The sequence below is a fragment of the Jaculus jaculus genome, chromosome 1 (assembly GCF_020740685.1).
Source record: "Jaculus jaculus isolate mJacJac1 chromosome 1, mJacJac1.mat.Y.cur, whole genome shotgun sequence".
Taxonomy (NCBI): domain Eukaryota; kingdom Metazoa; phylum Chordata; class Mammalia; order Rodentia; family Dipodidae; genus Jaculus; species Jaculus jaculus.
Window position 1 is genome coordinate 67,218,409 of NC_059102.1, and position 18,326 is coordinate 67,236,734.

The following is an 18,326-nucleotide window of genomic DNA, read 5'->3' on the forward strand; positions in this document are numbered from 1 at the left end:
TCAGCTTACTTGCTGTCAGAGCTGCATTACATGAAAGCCTTGCCTCCTGAGCATCTCTCCTGCCCTAGCTCTTCAACTTCTCACTCATTGCCCATAAATAACAGTCCACACTGTGTTTACAGTCTACAACATAAAGCTAAGAAACCTAGAGCTTTTTAAAGTTTACTACTATAAGTTTATTAAAATATGCGTTCATGATGAGATCTTTATTTTTATGAATATATGTATGTTTTAGTGCATCCCCTTTTGGCCTGAGAATGCTAGTAGTAAACTTCTTATTCAAGTGGAAAGGAGTGACAGTCCTCCCAAAAGAATATATTTTAACAAGCAAGAAAATTGTATATTATTGCGTCTGAATGATGAGGTAAGTGGTTTTCCTTGCATGTTGATAATCATTATTTTGTATGCATCACTAGAAAAGCTTATATGTACTTAGTAGTATTGCATTATAACAAACAACATCCTCATAATTTTTCTCCATCAAAATTAGCACAGTTCTTTTTTAAAAAGTGAAATAAATATAAAATAATTTATTATACAGAAAGTTGGTAGGTGTGCTTAGAATAAATACTAGAATATGCCACGTCTACAACTTCATGTGCACTTAATAGAGATTTATGGTTTACCAGAAATGAAATATAAAAAAATCTAGATTGCCCTCTAAATCCTCCTAATACTTCAGTGGTCTAGTTATAAATAGTTCCATTACTAAATGTTATTAGGTGATATTCTTGGGAAAATGATCACATTAGAAATGTTTTCCTTTTTAGCTTGGAGGCATTATAGCAGAAGTGAATTTGGCTGAGCATTCTACAGTTATTACATTTTCCAATTATCATGATGGAGCAGCTACGTTCCTATTAATAAACCATACCAGAAATGACCACGTTCAGTACAAACAAAGGTAAGAAGATGATCACAAATATAATAATTTGTATGCTACCAGAATCTAGCTGATGAGATCTAAATTACTTTCTGAAAAAAATTATTTGGAAATAGGGCTAAAACTCATGTAATTGCTATAATTTCTTTTAAATGAATAAAAATAAAAACATGGAAGAGGTAAAGTAAGTTTGACAAAAAGTGAGTCATTTTTGAACATGATAGAAAATTTTAAGTTTGAATTGTGTTGATTATTTGTTTCTTTTGAGACAAGGGTATACGTAAACTAGGGCAATCTTAAACTTAGAGTATAGCCGCACAGTAAGAGAGTCATTTCCTGAGTTTAAAATAATAGTTACTAATCATGTTTAAATTTTTATTAAAAAAAAACAGAAACATAATCTGTAAGTCCTGTACTATTAGTGTGTCTGGTATGTTCTTTCTTACAAGCTTTGTTTTCTTTTTTTTTTTTTCTTCTCTGCCTACCTGCCTCATTTTTAATAGCTAATGTGGACATATAAGTTTGTTTCAGCACATAATTTTTAATTTTTTTTTTTTTTTTTTTTTTTTTGGTTTTTCGAGGTAGGGTCTCACTCTGGTACAGGCTGACCTGGAATTAACTATGTAGTCTCAGGGTGGCCTCGAACTCTCAGTGATCCTCCTACCTCTGCCTCCCAAGTGCTGGGATTAAAGGCGTGCGCCACCACGCCCGGCTCAATTTTTAATTTTTTAAAAAAATATATTTATCTGAGAAAGAGGCAGAAAGATTCTGAGTATGAGCTTGCCAGGACCTCCTGCCACTGCACATGAACTCCAGGTGTATGCACCACTTTGTGCATCTGGCTTTACATGGGTTCTGGGGAATCAAACCTGGGCATCAGTCTTTACAGAGAAGCAACTTTAACCACTGATCAATCTCTACCAACCACAAGTATTTCTTTTTATTTATTTGAGAGTATGAAAAGAAGAGAAGGGGAGGTAGAGAATGGCTATATCAGGGCTTCTTACCACTGAAAACAAGCTCTCAATGCATGAACAACTTTGTGCTTCTATCTTTGTGTGTGTATTAAAGAATCAAACCCATGTCAACAGGCTTTGCAAGTAAACACCTTTAACCACTGAGCCATCTCACCAGCTGTCAGCACACAATTTTAAATGATTGTATGTTTACAGTTTTTCTGTTTTTCAATTTTATAATGTTTTTGTTCTATTTCTCCTCACTTCGCACCCCTGGTTTTTAGAGAGAGCCTCACTGTGTAGCTCAAGTGGTCCTTGAACTTACAAACACCCTATGTATTTAGCAAAAATCCCAACAATACTATCTTTTAAAAAATATCTACTTATTTGTGAGCAGAGAGAGAATGGGCATGTTAGAGCCTCACACCACTGCAAGTGAACTCGAGATAAATGAGACACTTTGTACATCTGGCTTTCCTTGGATATTGGGGAATTAAGCCAGACTGTCAGGCTTTTCAAGCAAGCACCTTTAACCACTGAGCCATCTTCCCAGTCCTACAATATCGTTTTAAAAACTCTAGTTCTCATGTTGTATATTAGGTTTCTTGGCTTACTGATCTTCACTGCTTTTTTGATGTGTGCCTTCACATATATCTTTCCATTTCTTTTTTCTCCTCTAACCATGGTGTCATTCTGTCTCTGTTCATTTGTGGTCTCTCACTTTATGTTATATGTAGATTTTTTAAAAAACTTACTTTGTTCCTCTGTAGCTATGGTGTTCCTAGATGTTTACAAGCACCTCCTTATATTTTCAAAATAGAAACATTTACAAAGACAAGTATGGTTGAATTCTATTTTAATTCGTATCATCTAATGACCAGTGAAGTCATTCGATCTTCAGAGTATGCTCCTATTGCTCAAAAAAGTCATATTATTACTTCATAGGTAACTTACATGTTGTTTTGTCTTTTTGAGATTATTTTTATTAATTTTTAGGTTTGTGGCTCATGTCTTGCTATTTTCAAAATAGTTGCACTCTTAATTGTATTTGTCACAGCAAGATAAATACTTACAGAATTGTCTGATATATCTTTTGGGTAGGATAAACTGTTTGGAATATTTTTCTGTAATTTGACTTAAAATAAAAACAAAACAAAGTAATTTCAGACTTGAAGACATTTTTTCCTGAGACAGAAATTTTCCTTGTATGATTCTCATTTTCTTAGAGAACACTTTATTGTAAATGTGAAAAATTTGTTCAACCTGAAAAGAAACCAGATGGTCCTTTTTCAGTCTTTTTAAATTTTGGTGTCTGTGTGTGTGCCTGTGACTGTTGATGCCTGCATGTCATGACATTTATGTGGCCATCAGAAGACATCTCTTGGGTTGGTCTTTTCCTTCCAACTCACTTAAGGCTGAGGCAATTTCTCATTGTTCTCCACTTTGTTCACAGATGGTTGGGAAATGTTCCTGTCTGCCTCCCTTCTTGCTATAGGAGAACTGGGCTCATAGCAGGAAAGCGTTCAATGAGAGGAAAAAAAAACTTTTATAACTTTTATTTAATGAACTTAAAATGAAATGGTGTTGTGTAGTTGGTTTAACTTAATGCATATTACGTTAGTTCTCTCAGTGTAATAGAAGATTCCCTTCCTCCTGGAAAAGCAGTACTTTATACCTGGACTGACCCAGTGGGCTCTAGAAAGCTGAAGTGGAGCTGTGGGAAAAGCCATGGTGAAGTAACACAAAAGGATGTAAGTATTAGTTTGATTGTTACAGTGAATCACAATGGCCTCTTTGTTTTAGAAAGGTGCTCTGTTGTAGCTGTTTTGGTCTTTAGAGTTTTTCTGTGACCATGCTGTTAAAAAACTGCCAAAGATTTCAAAAGCAATATTCAAGTTGAGTGGTTGTTGATGTGAAGTATTTAATAATTTTGCTTGTAATCTGTGCTCAGGCCCCATGCTGATTACCTCTGTGTTGTTCTAGTTTTAGTGTACGTGCTGACGAAGCAAGTCTTCTACATATATATGGTTTTTCATCTGTTGGTCTTAGGCTTGCCTTTTTTCACATTCACAAGCTAAGTACAAGTAGAAACCTGTAAATACTAGTTACTACTCTAAAGGAGCTATAAGACCATTCACATTTACTCCAGTGAAACTATTCAACACATGGACACAGCTTTTCTACATTTAGAACCAAGAACAAACAGCAGAGTAGTCTTCCTTGTGGCCATTGTGCTAAACAAGTTCTGTCAAACTTTATCTTAGCCAAAACTATGAAAAGCTGAAGGTAGTCATACTGGTCTACATCGTTGTTTCTAGTGTGTTAGAAGATGGTGTTCTTAAAGAAGTGCTATAGCATTCCCCTGAGAAACAGTTTCCTCTGTTGACTGTCACCTTAGGTAGTCTTGAATTCTGTAAGGTGCATTTAAGAATCCATTATGTAAGTGAAAAAAATTTTATTTCTGAATGACAAGCTGTGATAATAAAATTCTCTATACACATTTTCTAGTAACATAACTTTCTGAACTTACTTCATTTTACATATTCTTCAAAATCCATCTTAATTCATCCCATTGCAATGTCTTCTATTTTCTTCTTGCCTTTCATTAGGCCACAGGTTCTCTTAGTCCCTTTTTTCTTTGTTGTTTTTTGGTTTTTCAAGGTAGGGTCTCGTCCTAACCCAGGCTGACCTGGAAGACCTGGAATTCACTATGTAATTTCAGGGTAGCCTGGGACTCACAGCGATCCTGATCCTCCTACATCTGCCTCCCCAGTGCCTGGATTAAAGGCGTATGTCACCATGCCTGGCTAGTAGTCCCATTTTAAAGACAGACTGACAGGTTTATTACTAACTGTATCTTATTTTAAGTATTATTTGTTACTGACTTTAAGGTACATACTGTGTATCAAATTACACCAGTACTTTTGTTTCATAGCTTGTTCAAATGTATGTCTTTTGTGTGTACTAATGAATGAGTGTTGATTTTGTGTGTGTGTGTTGTGTGCATGCATGTTTGTATGTGTCAGCATGTGCATGTGGGTGGACATGCACAGGTGTGTATACCATAGGTTAACATGGGGTATCTTCCTCAATTGCTCTCCACCTTATTTTCTGAGAACCTACTTCATTTTTTGAACCTATATAAATGATAACATAAATGGAACAAATTTTAATAATTAGTAGTAGTTAGCCATAGTAATTGTTAGCCATAAATTCCTAGTTAATGAATGTATGATTAAGAGAAAAAATATTTGACATTTATATTATTATCTGTAGAAATTGATAATTAGAGTTCCCATGAAGTAATTCTTTATGTTATCATTGACTCTTAAGACTGATTCCACAGTGTTTACATCAGACCTTCTTTACATAAGTAATTGCATGGTGAATGCTTTATCTTTTTGAGAATGTTTGGGTTTTTGGTTTGATTTTGTTTGTCTTTATGGCTTGTTTTGTTTTGTTTTGTTTTGTTTTGTTTTGTTTTGTTTTGTCTTGTCATGATAGGAACTCTCTACCCCAGGCTGACCTTGAATTCATGACGACCCTCCTACCTTAGCCTCCTGAGTGCTGAGATTAAAGGTATGTGACACAACATCTACCCTATTTTATTTTTTTCTTTTTTTTAAAATATATTTTATTTATTTATTTGGTAGAGAAAGGGGGGGGAGAGAGAATGGGGACAACAGGGCCTCCAGCCACTGCAAATGAACTCCAGATGCATGCACCCCCTGGCGCATCTGGCTTACGTGGGTCCTGGAGAGTCAAACCAGAATCCTTTGGCTTTGCAGGCAAACAAACACCTTAACTGCTAAGCCATCTCTCCAGCCTGAGCCTATTTTATTTTTTTGAGACAGCCTCTCCCCGTGTAGCCCAGGCTGTCCTGGAACATGTTGTAACCCTCCAGCCTTTGAGTGCTGGGATTCCTGATGTCACTATGCTTGGTGGCTGCATCTGAACCTACAGTTGAAATGTCAGTTATTCTTATTTCTCATTCTTTTATGTAAGGAAAGGTGAATTTTAGTCTGGTGGAATTTCGTAAATTTTAAAAAATTGTTACTATTTATGTGTTTGTGCATGTTCATGTGTATGGCCGTGTTTGTGCATGTATGTGAGTGTGGGCTTGCATGTGGTCAGTCCTCAACTGTCCACCTAATTTGAAGTGTGGCTTCTTGCTCTGGATTCTCTCTCTTCTGTTCTTTGCTATGCTCACCACATGTTTCCAGGAAATTCTTTGGTCTCCATCTCCCATCTCTCCATCTCAAACTATAGAAGCCTACCATGGCTTCCAGCCTTTTATGTGGGGTCTGGAAATGGAACTCAGTTGTTTCAGCAACTAAGTTGTCTTCATGATTAGTAAATTCAGTGTAATATAATAAATGGCATCAAATGATTTCAGTGAGGAAAACTTCCTAAATATTGTTAATTCAGTTGGTGGTCATTAATTCTGTGAAGTACCTAATGTCAATGATTACTTTTAGTCCCCAGGTGTTATGCAAATACTCATTTAGTTTGCTACCCCAACCCTATGAATTAGGTGGTATTGATGCTTTTATCTTTTAAGTTTAGAACCTAGACATCATGCTTATTGGGACCAAACTCTAATTTTTTCTTTTTCTTTTACCTTTTCTTTCTTTTCCTTTTTTTTTTTTTGTTTTTTTGTTTTTTTGTTTTTTTGTTTCCTTTTAGGATATGATGACACCTATAAATTTGGGAGAAAAGACCATTTATTTAGTTTCCTTCTTTGAAGGCTTGCAGCGCATTATTTTATTCACTGAAGATCCAAGAGTATTTAAAGCAACATATGAAAGTGAGAAAGCAGAGTTAGCAGAACAAGAGATTGTGCTGGCATTGCAAGATGTTGGAATTTCGCTTGTCAATAATTACACAAAGCAAGAAGTAGCTTACATAGGTATTACAAGGTCAGATTCATTAAATTTTGGATAAGTTTAATAACTTCTTAATCATGAAAAAGTGGCTGTTAAACCTAAAATGATTTGTTTAGTTTTTGTGTTCTGGCAATTTACCAATATTATGATAATTTTAACTTTTAAATACATTTGAAGGCTTCATTTTTTATTATGCCTTTAGAATTAAAAATGTCAAAAAGTAAGGTTATAGATCATTTGCTTTTAATCTCTCAGTGCTCTAAAAAGTTAGATTTAGTTAACTAAGCAAAAGCTGACTTAGCATGTCTTAACAAATACTCCTCAGTCACCTTCTACCATAGTCCAAAGGGTATTAGAGATATTCCTTAAATAGCTATTGGGGATTCAAGGCACTTGCATTCTAATTTGACCTTGGCACTCTTAAATTTATTAAGGAAGTACTATATTTTATCATTTCCCATATACAATCTTACCAGTAAAGCTTATGTCACTCTTTTTTGTTCATAAACACTTAAATTTATGTAAGTATAAAAATCATTTTGTAGCTTTCATATATTAGAGAAAGATATATTTGTACCTAATGTATTTCTTCCAGGCTATATAACCCTGGTAATAGAGTTTTAATCCTTTGCTTCAGCTAAACTCCCAAGTGTATATTAAAGGGATACGATGTGGATTTACATTTAGTTTCTATATAAAGTAAATGTCACTGACTTTTCACTGAATGGAGTAAATGTCATTTCAAAATGAGTATTAAAAACTGTTTTCTAAGCCAGGCATGGTAATGCATGCCTTTAAGCCCAGTACTTGAGAGACAGTGGTGGGAGGGCCACCATAAATTAAGGCCAGCCTGGACCACGGTGAGCCTCTGCCTCAAAAAAAAGTACACACACACACACACACACACACACACACGTATACATATATATATACACATATATATACACATCTACACACACACACACACACACACACACACATATATATACTGTTTTCTTAGAAATTTCACTATTCGCCCATCATGTAAGCTTTAAATGAAAGGCCATATAGTCATAGATTTCACAGGCTGATAGACCTGTCATGTATAATCTCCTGTGCCAAGTGATATGTAAGCAAAAATAAACATGCCTTACTATTTACTATTTATAACTTAAAAAAAATAAGTAAATTGATTATATAATTATGTAAACACTAAAGTAATTTCAGAGGATAAATACTGTCTGTAATTATATCTATAAACACCTGATTTAAAATTCCATTTCTTACATTCACACAGTTTGTTTTTCCTCAGAACATCATTCTTTCTTCCATTTTTCTTACTTGCATCCTGGTTCACTGAGAATTGAAACCATCAAAAGTGACCTTCCATAAACCCATATAACTCTAGTATTATAAGTTCCTACTGACTAGCATTTATAATCTGCATGTAACATGCTAATATACTTCTCAGAGTTTCTGTAGATATCTGTGTGTGTTCCTATTTAAGAATATTTTTCTACTTTTTCATTATATTTCATTTATTCTTAGCTACTTGAGGACATTGATACAGCAGTCCTATTTCTGTTCTCTGAGCTTCTGGCTATATTCTGGCTTGTTCCATCACTGTTAACTCTCTCAACTTAAAACAAGAAAAATCGCAGCCTATCTTTCCTCTGTCTGCTATTAATTTCTACATAGGCAAACTCCTAAAAACTGTTGTTTTGAACAGTTTAATATATCCACTGTTTCTAATTCTTTTCCAAACTTTTTTCTTTAACTACTCTAAATAGGATTTTTTTTTTACCAACACCCTATGAACCTGGTCTTGACAAAAACTACCAATGAGCTTGATAATGCCAGATCCAGTGTGGAATTGTCAGGGCTCACTTCAAATGCTTCTAGAATAGCTTGGTACCTTTGTTTGTGCTCCTATCTCAGCTTTCTCAAACATATTGATTCTCTGTCTTCCCTCTATTTCTTTTTTAGATTTTCAAGATAGGGTCTCACTGTAGCCAAGGCTGGCCTCAAACTCATGACTATCCTCCTACCTCTGACTCCCAAGTCCTGGGATTTAAAACGTGTGCCACCACACCTGGCTCATTTCTCTTTTAAAAAAATATATTTTATTTATTTGAGAGAGAGAGAGAATGGCACGCCAAGGTCTCTGGCCACTGCAAACGAAGTCCATATGCATGTGCCTTTTTGTGCATGTGGCTTACGTTGGGGAAACAAACTTGGATGCTTAGGCTTTGCAGGTAAGCACTTTAACCACTAAGCCGTCTCTCCATTTCACTTATCTCCATTTCTTATATTGAGTTCTCTGAAAGTCATGGGTCAAGTCCTAGTCTTCTATTTAATTTTCATAATTTTAAATACCATATATATGCTTCCCACTTACATATGACTATTTTAGGCCAGACCTATCTTCTGATACATCCAACTGCTGTACAAAATCTCAGATGTCTAGGAGACATCATAAATTTCATGTTTAATACCCAATTCTCACTTTCTTCCTCCTGTCAAAACCTGTTTCCCCAAGTTGTTCATGAGTATCTCCTTCTAGTTGACCAGACCAGACTTTGCAGTCACCCTTATTCCTCTGTTTCTTCTGGAAGTTCTTTGTTTGTTCTACCTGCAACACATGCATAGAGTCTCATTACTTTTGATAACTTACTTTTGCCTACCCCCTTAGAGGCATCTCTTTATTTTAACTCATTTCCTCCACTAATGTCTAACACTTTTTCCTGCTTGTAGAATTGGCTGTTTTTATCCCCCTGTCCCACAACGAGGTATTCTTGACAAAGTGTAAGTCAGATCACATTTGTTAACTTAAATTTTCCGTGGTTTCTCATCTAACCTAGAATAAAACTCATAGACTGCCCCATCTTCTTACTGTCTTTCCACAAGCCAGCATTCTTTTCTTCTTTATGCCATGCAACTGTGATGCTGTGGTACTCTTTGCTAAAGTTTCTTACTTTATGTGATAAGTTCTCACCTTCCTGTCTATTGAATAGCTCCTTTTCCACCTTTATGACTGCTAAAATTTCATCTTCTCAGTGATGCCGTATTGACCATTCCATTTTAATGCAGAAATTCCTACCACTTGCCTAAGACTACAGATTTCTGGTAGATGATCTACTTTTTCTTATTTCAGAAGCATTTTCCGTCCTAGATACCAAAATTGACTGATTCATGTTTACTTATTGTCCATCACTCCCTTACTAATATGAAGAAGACTGGCGGAGATGTTCACTAATATTTCTCTGACATCCAGATATTGTTTGAATAGGAACTAAATAAATATTAATTGAATGAATTCATGTTTTTCAAACTGAAATGTGTTTGCTTGCAACAAAAGCTGTTGTAAAATTTCACTGGAGATTCTATAATTCATGTAACAAACTAGTTAAATTTAAAATAATTATATACAAATACTGTAATTTTTGCTTTTATCTATATAAGTTCTGATGTGGTTTGGGAGACAAAACCCAAGAAGAAGTCAAGATGGAAGCCAATGAGTATAAAGCACACTGAGAAGTTAGAGAAAGAGTTCAAGGAGTACACCGAGTCATCACCTTTAGAAGATAAGGTCATTGAATTGGATACTAACATTCCGGTAATTTTTTTTAAATATGCGGTTTTAATTTTTATTTTGTACTTTGAATTACTAATGAATTTTAAGGAAAACTAGCCCTTACAAAACAAATTAAACATACATACTTAGTATGAAATGCTTGAAAAGGGTGATTATTGATATGTTAAGAAATTGAACTCTCTTAAGATTATAAATGTTAATCTATTCTTCTACTTGCATATATACAATAAATGTTAATGATTCTTTCATGTAGCAAAGAATGAAAGGCTTTTTATTTCATATTTAAAAATTGTTTTTATTTTATTGCAATGTAATACAGTGATAAGAAAACAAAGCAAAACAAAAAAGTGCTGGACTTGGTGATGCATGCCTTTTATCCCAGCACTCGGGAGGCACAGGTAGGAGGATCACCATGAATTTGAGAACATCCTGACACTACATAGTGAATTCCGAGCCAGCCTGGACTATAGTGAAATCCAACCTAGAAAAACCAAAAAAAAAAAAAAAAAAAAAAAAGTGATAGAGCCAAGTTATAAGGTACATTTGAATATTTGTGCAAATTGTCTGGATATGATGATCTGAATCTGAAAAGATACTTAGGACTACTTTTTGTTTTTGTCTTTTAGGGTTTGCTTCTTTGCTTGGTTGGTTGTTTAGGGTTTCACTGTATAGCACTGGATGAGCTGAAACTCAGTGTGCCAAGTTTGCCTCAGAAGTGGTGACCTTTCTACCTCTGTCTTCTGAGTGCTACAATGACAGACATGTGCCACCATATCTGGCTTTAATTTGTTTTCAATTAGCATACAAAGTAATGGGGTCCAGAATGACATTTTTGTAATTATATGCCATGTTACTTTTGTTCTTGTTATTGTTTGGGTTTTTAGAGTTAGGGTCTCACTCTATCCCAGGCTTACCTGGAACTCACTATGTAGTCTCAGGGTGGCCTCGAATTCATGGCCATCCTCCTACCTCTGCCTCACAAGTGCGGGAATTTAAAAAGTGTGCCACCACTCCTGGCTTGTTTACATTGGTTTTAAGTCTATTTTCTCTCTCACATAGACTTTTTAAAATTCTATTTTTATGTATTTATTTATGTGAGAGAATGGGTGTACCAGGGCCTCTAGCCTCTGCAGACAAACTCCAAATGCAAGCCCCACTTTGTGCATATGGCTGTGCATGGATACTGGATAATCAAATCTGGGTCCATAGGCTTCTCTACCAAGCACCTTAGCCACAGAGCCATCTCTCCTGCCCTCACATAGACTTTAAAAATTAGTATTATCGGGCTGGAGAGATAGCTTAGTGGTTAAGGCACTTAACAGCAAAGCCAAAGGATCCACATTTTATTCCCCAATACCCACATAAAGCTCCATGCACAAAATGGCATATGTATCAAATTCATTTGCAGTGGTTAGAGGACCAGACAAGTCCATTCTTTCTCTCTCTACCTGCCTCTATCTCCTTCCCTCTCTCTCATACACACACTTAAGTAAATAAAATAGTTGAAATTATGAGTATTATCTTAACAGTTCTGTCATATAAATTTCTACTTTTATTCACTTGTAGAACAAAAAACTTTTCATGTTTGGGGGACCTCTGTTATATTTTTCAGGTTTGCTTCACACCTAGTGGTAATGACATGAAAATTCTACAACCACATGTGATAGCTGTACGAAGAAATTACCTTCCAGCATTAAAAGTAGAATATAACACATCCGCACATCAGTTTTCAGTTAGAATTCAAATTTACAGAATACAGGTAAGTCTTTCTGGAACTACATACAGAGCATAATATAAATCCAGATGTAGTTCCATGGTTTGTTTTATCTGGTCAAAGCCCAAAAAAGAAGGTAAGACAAGAAGAGCATGGTATAAAATATGCATGAGGAGGAAGTAGAGTGAAGTACACAGGAGAGATTGGAAATAAGCTGGGTGTGGTGGCTCATGACTGATTCAAGAGGCTGAGGCAGGATGACCATGACAAGTTTGAGAATAGCCTTGGCTAACCTTTTACCAAAAAAGGAGGAGCTGACAAAAGGGGGGCAGGAAAGGAGTGGGGAGGAAGAAATATATTAGAAGAATGTAAGGACATATACCTAAACTTAATTTTGTACTTCATTACAATGCTGTAGTCTTCTTTTTTTTTCTGCTATTTAAATTCAATTATTCTAGTTAGCTTTATACTTGATGCATTATATACTGACTTCCATTTTATTTTCTTAGATCCAAAACCAGATTCATGGTGCTGTTTTCCCCTTTGTGTTTTATCCTATTAAACCTCCAAAGTCTATCACCATAGATGCAGGTTTGTTTTTATTTTTAGATAATTTTTAAAAAGACAGTTATGTAACTATTTGGTTTATTCTACTATAAAAATATAAAATTAAGCCATTCTCAAGTTTAATTTAGTAGGGTCATTGGAAAATTAAACTATTTGAAAAAGAAACAGGAGTTACTCAATCTCAACAAAACTTTACATGAATGCTGACGAAAAGATTAGTTATATATTTGAAGTTTTAGAAATACTGATTTTAAAACCATATTATTAATCTATAATCTTGTGATTTTAAAAAGTATTAGAAATTTTGAATAAACAATGAGGAACTTTGGAGTGTTTTCTGATGGCAAAATGGTACTGTGTTTTCCTCATGAGAATAACTGACACCTTTTCCTTCACCTTTCTTCTTTATTGCCTACTCCTCTCCTTTCCACTTGGTCATTGCCTCCTACTGCCCTCTTTACTTCCCCCTCTGCCCTTGGCTTATTATTCCCAGACCGCACTATTTAGGGATGCTCCTCATAATTTCCTTTTAACTTTTTTTAAAAATTTGCTTAAGCTCCTCCCACCTACATATAGTATAAGTCTCCAAAATCTACTCTCACAATTCCCTTTTGATTGTAAAGCATGCTTCTAGATAAAAGTAATTTTTATAATAGAGGGCTGTTGATGATTTAAAAGACAAGTACTGGGTTCTGAAATTAAGACTGTCAAAGACCTTGCAAATAGCATTGATTTCAGTTCGTACTCCTGTTTTACTGAATGATTTAATTTTCCATTATAATGCACATGAAATTGAAATAAAATGCTTATCTTTGTTTTAAAAGCATCATGAGAGTAATCATGTTTCTGACCTTTATAGCACCTAAGCCCTTTACAGATGTCAGTATTGTTGTGAGATCTGCAGGACATTCCCAAATATCACGCTTTAAGTAAGTCTCCATAAATTTCTTGCATATTCATTTAATACTTTGGTCAAAATATATGAATTATTTATACTTTTGAAAAGTAAATTTCAGGGCTAAAGTGATTCAATTGATAAAGCATTTGCCAAAGAAGCTTGAGTTCAGAACTCCAGCACCCACATAAGTATTGAGTGGGCATGACAGCTTGCTTGCAATTCCAGTACTTGGGAGCAGAGGTGGGATCCCCAGAACAGGCTGGCTAGCTAGACTCACTGAATTGGCAAGCTTTAGGTTTAAGTCAAGAGACCATCACTCAATAAGGTAGAGAATAACTGAGCAAGACCCTGATGTCAACCTCTGATCTCTACACAAACATGCCACAAGTGTACCCACATTCAAGTGATCACAGAGCCATACACACATGCACAGCTACCTCACCAACACAAAAAAGTTAAATATATATATATATATATATATATATATATATATATATATATATATATATCTCAGACAAGTGAAAGATTTATGCATAAGATACTAAATTTTAAAGGTCAAGTTTAAAATATCTAAGTACTTTATAATCTTTAAAAGTCAAAGGAAAGCTGAAGAGATAGCTCAGATGTTAAGGCACTTGCCTATGAAGTCTGAGGACCCAGGTTCGATTCCCCAGTGCCCATGTAAAGCCAGATGCACAAGGTGGTGCATACATCTGGAGTTCATTTGCAGTTACTGGAGACCCTGTTGTGCCCATTCTCTCTGTATCTGCCTTTCTCTCTCTTCAATGAATAAATAAATAAAATATTTTTTAGAAAGTGAAAGGGATCTATATGTTATACAACAAGATGCTAACAGTAGTTATGTATAGAACTTGGCTATTTCACTAATATTTTTGTTCATTTGTATTGTCTATAAATGTATATTTGTAGTCTATAAATTCTCTAAAAATGACTACACATTATTTTATAATTATAAAAATGAGATTTCTAAACTCCTTCACAACTCTCATTCTGAGAGAGAAAATATAGACAAATACATCCATTTATGTGGTGCTCTTCTCACTCATTTCCTTTTCATCATTGCTGGGATAAACTTTCTTCATTCCTTCACTTTTTAAAATATATTGTTCTTGGGCTGGGGAGATGGCTTAGCGGTTAAGTGCTTGCCTGTGAAGCCTAAGGACCCCGGTTCGAGGCTCGGTTCCCCAGGTCCCACATTAGCCAGATGCAGAAGGGGGCGCACGCGTCTGGAGTTCGTTTGCAGAAGCTGGAGGCCCTGGCGCGCCCATTCTCTCTCTGCCCCTCTATCTGTCTTTCTCTTTGTGTCTGTCGCTCTCAAATAAATTTTTAAAAAATTTTTAAAAAAATATTGTTCTTGGGTATGTGTGCCTAGACATAATTTTCATTGTTTTCTGATTTCTAAAAATTATTTAAAACCACAAAAGACTCATAATAGTTGCTTTTTCAATTAAATTTTATTTAGTTGTAATTATTTGTGGGATGTAGCTATGGCTTTTTCATTATTATTGGTATATAATAGTCTATTCCATTTCTGTCTACTAAAATTTACTTGATAATTTCTTAATGGCAGTTTGTTGCTATTAGAGATGCTGTTGCCATGATAAGGTTTAATTTGTTCATTTAAGAAGTCAAAGTTCTAAAGTTGTTTAATTTTTTTGGCATGTTTAAGTTGTGTACATATATATGTGTATATGTATTAATATGTGTGTGCACATATGTGGGGGGCAGGTGCATGTATACATGTGTGTCGTCCAGAGATTGGCCTCTAGTGTCCTCTTCCTCATTTTCTCTCTACTTTGGCTTTTTGGATAGGGTCTCACATTTTACCTTAAGCTCACCATTTTGGCTAGACTAGCTAACCAGCAAGCCCTAGAGATCTTCTTGTCTCTGCCTCCGCCATGCTGGGAGTACAAATATGTTACTCTGCCCATCTTTTTTCATACTGGAGCTGGGGATTTGAATTCAATTCCACGTGCTTATGCAGCAGATTGAGCTTCTCTCCAGCTTCTTAGTTGTGGTTTGAATGGAATATGTCCCCCAGAGAGGCATGTGTTTGAATAATTGGTTTTCAGCTATTAGTACTTTTTGATAGGGTTGTGGAACCTTTAGGAGATGGAGCCTTGCTGGAGGAAGTGGATCACTAGGAGACGGTCTGAGCTTCTGTGGCCTGACCCCACTTCCTATTCACCCATTGCTCTGCTTGACAATGTGACCAGTTCTGCTCCAGCTCCTGTTGCCATGCCTTTCCTGCCTTGAAACAGCCAAATCAAACACTTTTCCTTCTTTAAGGAGCGCTGGTTGGGTATCTAGTTGGAGCAACAGGAGTATACCCCCAAATTTCAAAGTTCTAATATTTATCTATATTTTATTTCCATCATATTTTTAATGCTTTCTACTTTGTAATACAGGTATTTCAAAGTGTTGATTCAAGAAATGGATCTCAGATTAGATCTTGGATTTGTCTATGCTTTAGCAGACCTTATAACAGAAGCTGAAATGACTGAAAAAGCAGAGGTAAGGTTTACATAATAATAGCACTTGATGGGAAGGGTTATTGGCAAGAAAAGGTTTTAAAATGTGACCAAATTTTGTGGACACTGAAAAATGCAAATATAATGCTCAGAAGTACAAATATACTTTTTTACCCCTTCATAAAAATTTATTGAGAGATAGTTAACATACAGTATATTTCACGTATTTGAGAGATATACAGTTCAGCTATTTTTAGTACATTCTCAAAGTTGTACAACCATAACCTCTATCTAATTCCAGATCCTTTTCATCATCCCTAAAAACATGCTTAGGTTTGATGTAACCACTAATAGGAACATTTGACCTACATGAAATCAAATACTTTTTTGTTTGTTTGTTTGTTGAAAGAATTCTTTCATTTCACATGCTTTTTCCTTTTTCTTTTCTTAATTTTGTACATTTATGTATTGAGCACATTTCCCTCATAACATCCTATCTTCCTTTTCAGTTGCCCCTCCTTTTAATCCTATTTGTCCCATAGTCTTTCTTCTACTTTCATGTCATATTTCATGTCATGTGTTTGTGCATGTGTGTATGAATTTATGTATGTATATGAATGACAGTTTTGTGTATCTGTGTAAAATATAGGAACCACAGATGAAGAAAACAAAATATTTGTTTTCTGTGATTAGCTTAATTCACATTGGCTTAATGTATCTCAATTTGCAAATGACTTCATTCTTGTTCTTGGCTGAAAAAAAATCCAATTGTAGCCACACATGGTGGCACTTACCGTTAATCCCACCAGCACTCAGGGAGCAGAGGTAGGAGGGTTGCTCTGAGTTCAAGGGCAGCCTGGGATGACAAAGTAAGATGCTGCCTCAAAAAAAAAAAAAAAAAATCCAGTATGTATATAGACCAGCTTTTCCTGGTCTATTACTCTTTTGAACTATTTTGAGTAGTGCTTCAGTAAAGAATGATGTGCTGCAGACATTTCTGGGATATATTGAATTTGAGTTCTGTGGGTAACTATCTAGGGGTGATATAGCTGGCTCATACAAAAGATCTATTTTTAGTTTTTAAGAAACCTTTGTAATAACTTCTGTGATTGGACTGGTTTGCATGACTACCAGGTGTGTAAAAAGTGCTCCTTTTGTCTTCATCTTAATTGCATTCATTTTAGTTTGTTTGTTTAGATTGGTTTTTGTATTCATTAAAGCAGGGGTCTCACTCTTAGGCCAAGCTGACCTGGAACTGACTATGTAGACCATAGCTTGTTCCCTTAATGATTGCCTTTCTGACTGGGGCAAGATGGAAGGAATCACTATGTAGTCTTGACTTGCATTTATCTGATGACTGGTGAGGCTGAATATGTTTTCAGAATGCTTATTGCCCATTCATATTTTCTCTTGAGAGAACTATTGCTCATTTCATTAGGCCAGTTATGCATTTGGTTGTTTCATTTATTGCTTTTTAGAATTTTGAAATTATTTTGCATGTTCTCCCCCAACCCCCCAATTCTCTTGTCAGATATATAGCTTGTAGAGTTTCTCCCATTCTCTAGCTGTCTATTCACTCTGGTGATTGCTTCCTTTGCTGTACAGAAGATTTTTAATGTCATGAGGCCCCATTTGTCAGTGGTTGGCCTTATTTCCTTAACAACTGTAGACCCACTAAGAATGTTCTTGCTTATTCCTATTTTTTTAAATATTTTATTTATTTATTTATTTATTTATTTGAGACAGAGAGAGAGAGAGAGAGGGAGGGAGGGAGGGAGAGAGAAAATGGGCACGACAGGGCATCCAGCCACTGCAAACGAACTCCAGATGCATGTGCCATGTGCATCTGGCTTACATGGGTCCTGGGGAATTGAACCTGGGTCCTTTGGCTTTGAAGGCAAGTGCCTTAAACTCTAAGCCATCACTCTAGCCCTATTCCTATATTTTGAATTAGTTCCCCTACTCTTTTTCAGAATTTCAGGCCTTATAGTAAAGTCTTTGATCCATTGAGACTTGATTTTTGTGCTAGCTGAGATATATAAGGATCCAGTTTCATTCTTCCACATATAAAGACTCAGTTTTACTAGCACTATTTGTTAAAGAGGTTGTTCTTTTTCCCAGTGTATATTCTGGATATCTTTGTCAAAAATGAGGTTTCTGTAGCTATTTGTGTTTGTATCTTGATCTTCTATTCTGTTCCATGGTCTGGTTTTTATACCATTCCATACTGCTTTATTTACTATGATTCTGTAGTATAACTTGAAAACAGGTGTGGTAATGCCTTCTGTTGCAGTCAGGTTCACATTGCTGGGAGAAATCACCCAACCAAGATTAGCTTGTGGGAAAAAAGAGGTTT

General features: G+C 35.5%; 1 protein-coding gene across 4 annotated transcripts in view; it reads left to right on the top strand.

The window, feature by feature from the left end:
* The window catches only part of Vps13a (vacuolar protein sorting 13 homolog A), a 203,548-nt gene that overhangs the window by 139,237 nt on the left and 45,985 nt on the right, over positions 1-18,326 (top strand). For all 4 annotated transcript variants that reach the window (XM_045155616.1, XM_045155629.1, XM_045155618.1 and 1 more), the window contains 9 exons: positions 236-364; positions 771-904; positions 3,461-3,590; positions 6,526-6,758; positions 10,167-10,320; positions 11,912-12,058; positions 12,523-12,604; positions 13,440-13,509; positions 15,908-16,013. In XM_045155616.1, the coding sequence (XP_045011551.1) occupies positions 236-364; positions 771-904; positions 3,461-3,590; positions 6,526-6,758; positions 10,167-10,320; positions 11,912-12,058; positions 12,523-12,604; positions 13,440-13,509; positions 15,908-16,013 (1,185 nt within the window). The remainder of the gene's footprint in view (positions 1-235; positions 365-770; positions 905-3,460; positions 3,591-6,525; positions 6,759-10,166; positions 10,321-11,911; positions 12,059-12,522; positions 12,605-13,439; positions 13,510-15,907; positions 16,014-18,326) is intronic.